Raw genomic sequence first — 7,444 nt, 5'->3', positions numbered from 1 at the left:
GCCGTTCAAGTGAAAAAATAGAGGTTGTTTTAGACTGACCTTGATGCGCTGAGTCGAATGCAACCCTCAGCTAAGCTCTACGGCCACTCCTTGTCAATGAAACAGAGACATAATAAATAGTAAACTCAGTCGGTCACTTCCCGAGCAACTATCGGCGAGCCATTTTGATTGCTGGTGACGTGGTGTTTACGTCAAAATGGCGTGCAGGTCGGGAAGGAGTACTACTTACCGTGCATTTGATCCAGTTTCGTGGCAAAAGGAGTGGTCTTAGAGCTTAGCTGAGGGTTGCATTCGACTCAGCGCATCGAAGTCAGTCTAAAACACCTTCTACTTTTTCATTTTAACGGCAGGATTACCGAAGGCATGCGTTATCCACCAATTTTTAGAGCAGTGGAAGTGACAACCAAGCAGCGCTGATTGTGTGATGTGCACAGTGAGATGGCCACTGTCGTTGCCGGGGAGCACGACCTGAGAGTGACGGAGGACAGCCAGCAGGAGCGGACGGTGGCAGCATTCTCCAAGCACCCGAACTACGACCGTCAGTGATGATTTCTTACTGTTTTGGCATTTCCCCCCTAGATATTTAAAAAAAAAAAAAAAAATTCTAGTTTGGAAGCAAGAAGAAATGACAAAGTCTATGCACGTTAGCATTTTCTTTTGTGGCTGCGTGAAAAGGTAAGGAAATAAAAAAAACAAACCAACTTCGTGGATAAAGGCTCGTGAGACAAATATGTTCAAAACTGAGCACTTTGAAAGTAATGGGGTAGGACATGCTCAGGGCTGATATTTTGTTCACAGATGCATGTAATATTTCTGGTACATATCACACACACACACACACTCACACACGGGCGCGCGCACACGCGCACACACACACACACACACACACACACACACACACATATATACCGTATACACTTTTCCCTAATCCTGTTTGCTACATCACCACCTCCATACCAACTTTCAACCAGTCACCCTCTTTTGTCAATATATATTATCATCTATTTTTTTAAAATTAAACAAAAATCATTTTATCATCACTCTAAGTGACGAGGCGTAGAATTGAAAACAGCGACAATAGCTAGTGTCTCGGCTCTTATGGATGGGTAGTGGTTTGTCTGTGTCTATGCTGTATTGCATCACTTTCCTTTGAATTAAAAAAAAAAAAAATCTAACAGTTTTATAAATATATATTTCGTTTTGTAAAGTTTTGTGTGCTGTTGCATGTGTTTGATTACGTATCATTTTCATATTGAAACAAACACAGACCCCTTTCAGAGGGTTAGATCTGCCTCATCCCTTCCAGTTTACTATCCTTTACAGGAAAATAAAGAGAACCGCAGGTTGGATTTAGCAACCTGCATTATATAAGTCTGATCTTAAATATCAAATATGTGTCCCAAACTATTGATACTTCCTCTTCTTGTTCAATGTGAATCATTAACGAAACGTTGACAGTCCCTCTTGCTCAACACTTGTCGTTACGTCACTGCAATCAGTTATCATTTCAAGGAATTGATCCATCCTAGTGTGTCCAGAACGGATAGGTGACGAGTCACAGTGTGTCCAGAACTGACAGGTGACAAGTCACAGTGTGTCCATAACTGACAGGTGACAAGTCACAGTGTGTTCAGAACTGAGAGGTGACAAGACACAGTGCGTCCAGAACTGTCAGGTGACAAGTCACAGTGTGTCCAGAACTGTCAGGTGACAAGTCACAGTGTGTCCAGAACTGTCAGGTGACAAGTCACAGTGTGTACAAAACTGTCACGTGACAAGACACAGTGTGTCCAGAACTGACAGGTGACAAGTCACAGTGTGTCCAGAACTGACAGGTGACAAGTCACAGTGTGTCCAGAACTGACAGGTGACAAGTCACAGTGTGTACAAAACTGTCACGTGACAACACACAGTGTGTCCAGAACTGTCACGTGCCAAGACACAGTGTGTCCAGAACTGACAGGTGACAAGTCACAGTGTGTCCATAACTGACAGGTGACAAGACACAGTGCGTCCAGAACTGTCAGGTGACAAGACACAGTGTGTCGAGAACTGACAGGTGTCCAGAACTGACAGGTGACAAGACACAGTGTGTCCAGAACTGTCAGGTGACAAGTCACAGTGTGTCCAGAACTGTCAGGTGACAAGTCACAGTGTGTCCAGAACTGACAGGTGACAAGTCACAGTGTGTACAAAACTGTCACGTGACAACACACAGTGTGTCCAGAACTGACAGGTGACAAGACAGAGTGTGTCCAGAACTGACAGGTGACAAGTCACAGTGTGTCCAGAACTGACAGGTGACAAGTCACAGTGTGTTCAGAACTGAGAGGTGACAAGACACAGTGCGTCCAGAACTGTCAGGTGACAAGTCACAGTGTGTCCAGAACTGACAGGTGACAAGTCACAGTGTGTCCAGAACTGTCAGGTGACAAGTCACAGTGTGTCCAGAACTGACAGGTGACAAGTCACAGTGTGTCCAGAACTGACAGGTGACAAGTCACAGTGTGTACAAAACTGTCACGTGACAACACACAGTGTGTCCAGAACTGACAGGTAACAAGTCACAGTGTGTCCAGAACTGACAGATGACAAGTCACAGTGTGTACAAAACTGTCACGTGACAACACACAGTGTGTCCAGAACTGTCACGTGCCAAGACACAGTGTGTCCGGAACTGACAGGTGACAAGACAGAGTGTTTCCAGAACTGACAGGTGACAAGACACAGTGTTTCCAGTACTGACAGGTGACAAGTCACAGTGTGTCCAGAACTGTCAGATGACAAGTCACAGTGTGTCCAGAACTGTCAGGTGACAAGTCACAGTGTGTCCAGAACTGTCAGGTGACAAGTCACAGTGTGTACAAAACTGTCACGTGACAAGACACAGTGTGTCCAGAACTGTCAGATGACAAGTCACAGTGTGCCCAGAACTGTCAGGTGACAAGTCACAGTGTGCCCAGAACTGTCAGGTGACAAGTCACAGTGTGTCCAGAACTGTCAGATGACAAGTCACAGTGTGCCCAGAACTGTCAGGTGACAAGTCACAGTGTGCCCAGAACTGTCAGGTGACAAGTCACAGTGTGTCCAGAACTGACAGGTGACAAGTCACAGTGTGTCCAGAACTGTCAGGTGACAAGACACAGTGTGTCCAGAACTGACAGGTGACAAGTCACAGTGTGTACAAAACTGTCACGTGACAAGACACAGTGTGTCCAGAACTGACAGGTGACAAGACAGAGTGTTTCCAGAACAGACAGGTGACAACACACAGTGTGTCCAGAACTGACAGGTGACAAGACACAGTGCGTCCAGAACTGTCAGGTGACAAGTCACAGTGTGTCCAGAACTGACAGGTGACAAGTCACAGTGTGTCCAGAACTGACATGATGTATTGTGGTGTGTTAGGTTGTTACGCGTTGCATTGCAGTGTGTTGAATGTCTCGTGCTGAAAATCATTGTGAAATGCAGTGACTCCATGGATCTGTGTGTACAGGAAACAACATTCTGAACGACATTGCGGTGGTGAAGCTTTCATCCCCACTGAACTTGACGACTTCTAAAGTCAGTCCGATAAGCCTGAACGACATGGCTGCCTGTCCTGAGACCAACTCTATGTGCTCTGTGGCTGGATGGGGCACCACTAGTTCAGGTGTTGTATTCGTGAACACACACACACACACACACACACACACACACACACACACACACACACACACACACACACACACACACAGATAATTAGAGAGAACTCAGAACTCAAAACGTTTTTTTAATTCAAGGATAAGATTCTAGGCATGGTGTATTCTTCAAGTCTGTACTTCAGACACACACACACACACACACACACACACACACACACACACACACACACACAAATGGTATGATGATATAGGATTCAGCCTTTTACACATGGAGTGCACCAGCAGAATGAATCAGAAACCTAAACTCTGCTTCCTATTGGTTTGTTTTCGGCAGCTGTCAGTAAAGCGAATTTTAGACATGGACGGATGTCTATGATACTTAAAGGGAAATAAGTCATTCCTGGTTTCACTGTATTTAGGACATTCAAGCAGAAAATGAACATCTGTTTCAGGGACATCTGTATAGAAGGGACAAAATTAATCTTTTACTTTTGCACAGTTTCTAAATTGCAAGAAATTGCAATTCAAGGGTGACTTCCAATTCCAATCCTGGCTAAAATTCTTCTTACAGATATATTATCTACATAAAGCAAGTACACAACAGGCGACATTAATGTCTTATAGGTTCCAAATACAGTATAAAAATCATGTGTACTCAAAGCAGAGGACCAATCTTGTTGGAAGCAATCAACAAGCCTCTGCCTAAATTCGGATGAAAACAATCTTTCATCCCCCTTACTTTGTGATTCCCAAGTTATCCCCAAACCAACTTCATACAACATATTTCGAACTTGACAAGCCCATGTTACATAGCTGTCTTCCTGCAGTGATAAAAGTGTATTGTGTGCTTTACGTGGAAATCTACGATCGCCCATGCTCAGAAATCAAAGCCAGAATTTGACGTATTGTATTGCATTGTATTACGTTTTTGTCAGAACAGATTTCTCTGTATGAAATGCGTGCTACTGTCCCGGTGACAACCCGTGGCTACAATGCAGCATCACCCGCTTTTTTGTGCTCTTTCTTCTGCCTGCAAGTGTATGTCTTCTTCCTGTCAAAGTGGATTTTTCTACAAATTTCTGCCAGGAAGAATCCTTCCGTTCCCGTGGGTTCTTTTACATGCACTGAGTGAGTGCTACGCACGGGACCTCGGTTTATCCGAATGAGACAGCGTCCAAGAGTTTTGTTGAGGGGAAGAAAATACTGGCGGGTGTTAAGATTCTTCTTCTTCTTCGTTCGTGGGCTTCAACTCCATGTTCACTCGAATGTACACGAGTGGGCTTTTACGTGTATGACCGTTTTTACCCCGCCATGTAGAATAGAATAGAATAGAATAGAATAGAATATGTCTTTATTACCGAGTGTACCGGGATCACAAGGAATATTGGGGGGTGGGAGTGGGGGGGTAAGGGGGGGGGGGGGCGGAGGATAGTACATAACAAGATACGAACATAAATCGAAAATCATACACGAACACAGATACAGTAGAAATTAGGATACATACAAGTGCATATCAATATAAAAACTTGTGCATACTCACACATGCACGCACTGCACACACACACACACACGCACATACACATGCACACACACACACACACACACACACACACACACACACACACACACACGTTTGAACAGAAGCTGCATATTACATGTGGATGGGGCTGATGAGGCAGCCATACTCCGTTTTGGGTTATAAGATTCGAGCGCTTGCTTCCTAAGTGGACGGATTGTTTCCAGCACTGCCCACTGTAGACTGAAGCAGGGTGTTGGGTATGTGTGTACAGGTGGTTATCTCAGTATGGTGCCCCTCAAAGTGGACGTACCTGTACAGCCTCAGGCCAAATGCGCAACGGCGTACGCTTAATATCAGTATGGTGATCATCAGATCTGTGCTGGGGATCAAGGCATCGATTCCTGTCAGGTGCTTGCCTCTGTGTGTGTGTGTGTGTGTGTGTGTGTGTGTGTGTGTGTGTGTGTGTGCGCGCGTGCGTGCGTGTGTGAGTGTGTGTGTGTGTGTGTGTGTGTGTGTGTGTGTGAAAGTGGTATATATATATGTGTGTGTGTGTGTGTGTGTATGTGTGTGTGTGGTGTGTGTGTGTGTGTGTGTGTGTGCTCGTCTGTTTGACATACACACACACACACACACACACACACACACACACACACACAGAATTATTATTTGTATATGAGTATTGTAAATATCATTATCCTACAAGTCTTTATGAAAGCCGATCTAAATTTGCTAAAGGTAAGGAGAGAGAGAGAGAGAGAGAGAGAGAGAGAGAGAGAGAGAGTACTATTTGCATATCATCATCATCATTATCCTCTTTGTCAAATATATCTGTCCCCGTGTTGTACAGGGAGACTCAGGCGGACCTCTGGTCTGTGAGTGTGGAGGTACCCTGTACCAGACGGGCATTGTGTCCTATGGGATCGGGTGTGCCGTCGAACAATACCCCGGGGTCTACGCCCGCGTGTCCAGCTACCTCCCCTGGATCAATAGCTTTCTGTCCGCTAACTAGGACACAGAGGAAAGGGTCAGAGGGTCAGGTTGAGCGCAAAGGTGAAGGTCATTCGAAATGTCAACGTCTACATGGACATGATTGTGTGCATTGGCACCAAATTTTGTTTTGTATCTGACACGTGATGATGACCAGTGTTGCCTTGCCTTGTGTCTGACTCACCATGGCCGATGTTGGTGAGTGATAAGAAGTGATAAGAAACTCTAAGGAGAGCTGGACAGTACAAAGTCTTCAGAGAAGAAGACCCGCCTCAGTCAAGTGTTTCGGCCCTTAACTCTTTACACTCACAGGTCGTGACTCCTGATGCCCTTGTATTGCCGCCTTTTCTTCTTTAGTGAATAAACAACGACAAGCATTGCCTGACTCTTTTGAGCTTCCCCCCCCCCCCTTTTTCTCTCTTTCTTTTGGTTGTTTGTCACCAACAACCATGTCACCACCACCACCACCAACACCAACAACAACAACAATGCACACCTCTCCTCTTCCAATATCACCCTGTGTATTTCAAAGAGTTATAAGACCTAGGCTGTTCCCCAGACCCCAATTGATTGATTGATATGGATACTTATATTGCGTCTATCCTCAGTCGGAGACCAACCTCTAAGTGCTTTACAAACACGGAGTCATTTGCACAACAGGCTGCCTACCTAGGTAGAGCCGACTGACGGTTGCCACGGGGCGCACATCATTCGTTTCCTGTGTCATTCAATCAGATTTCACACATACACACTCAGACATGTAACATTTTACGTGTATGACCTTTTTTTTTTTTAATAAAAAATTTCATTATTATTACCTACCCCGCCTTGTAGGCAGCCATACTCGGGGGTTTGCATGCTGGGTATGTTCTTGTTTCCATAACCCACCGAACGCTGACAAGGATTACAGGATCTTTGGCGTGCGTATTTGATCTTCTGCGTGCGTATTCACACGAATTCATGACAATGAGAAGCAGGCTGCATCCTATGCTATGCTTTTTAGCCTGGGAAATCTGCAAATGATTTTGAACGTAGACACAGACACACACACTGGCGCACACATATACATGCATACAAAAACATTCATGTATATCCATATAATAGACACATTCCAACACGAATCCTCTCTCTCTCCCCCCTCTCTCTCTCACACACACACAAACACACACACTCACACACACACGTTTTCTTTCTCTATCTTTTTGTGTGTCTCTCTCACTCGCATGGACACATAGGCATACGCCCATATGTATCTGCACACACAGAAACGTGTAAATGCACGCAGACAAAAGAA

At 45.0% G+C, this 7,444-nt stretch overlaps 1 protein-coding gene and 1 long non-coding RNA gene across 2 annotated transcripts; both read left to right on the top strand.

Moving 5' to 3' along the window:
* Positions 1 to 402: 402 nt before the first annotated feature.
* On the top strand, positions 403 to 5,514 carry LOC143294129 (anionic trypsin-2-like). The gene is made up of 3 exons (XM_076605559.1): positions 403 to 538; positions 3,497 to 3,652; positions 5,435 to 5,514. The coding sequence occupies exons 1-3, from the start codon at positions 439 to 441 to the stop codon at positions 5,512 to 5,514; spliced, it is 336 nt and encodes a 111-aa protein (XP_076461674.1). The 5' UTR covers positions 403 to 438.
* LOC143294128 (uncharacterized) lies at positions 5,515 to 6,476 on the top strand. The gene is made up of 3 exons (XR_013056876.1): positions 5,515 to 5,571; positions 6,011 to 6,213; positions 6,463 to 6,476. It is a non-coding gene; the product is annotated as an uncharacterized LOC143294128 (long non-coding RNA).
* Positions 6,477 to 7,444: the final 968 nt, after the last annotated feature.

Source organism: Babylonia areolata, chromosome 19 (genome assembly GCF_041734735.1).
Source record: "Babylonia areolata isolate BAREFJ2019XMU chromosome 19, ASM4173473v1, whole genome shotgun sequence".
Lineage (NCBI taxonomy): Eukaryota > Metazoa > Mollusca > Gastropoda > Neogastropoda > Buccinidae > Babylonia > Babylonia areolata.
The sequence above is the reverse complement of the archived record's forward strand: the minus strand, read 5'-3'. Positions and strand labels throughout refer to the sequence as shown.

Excerpts from the sequence above, each read along its gene's own strand:
- LOC143294129 (XM_076605559.1), top strand. The coding sequence starts at position 439 with ATGGCCACTGTCGTTGCCGGGGAGCACGACCTGAGAGTGACGGAGGAC. Across the intron at positions 539-3,496 it reads CAAGCACCCGAACTACGACC|GAAACAACATTCTGAACGAC; the intron begins GTCAGTGATGAT and ends CTGTGTGTACAG. Across the intron at positions 3,653-5,434 it reads ATGGGGCACCACTAGTTCAG|GTGGTTATCTCAGTATGGTG; the intron begins GTGTTGTATTCG and ends ATGTGTGTACAG.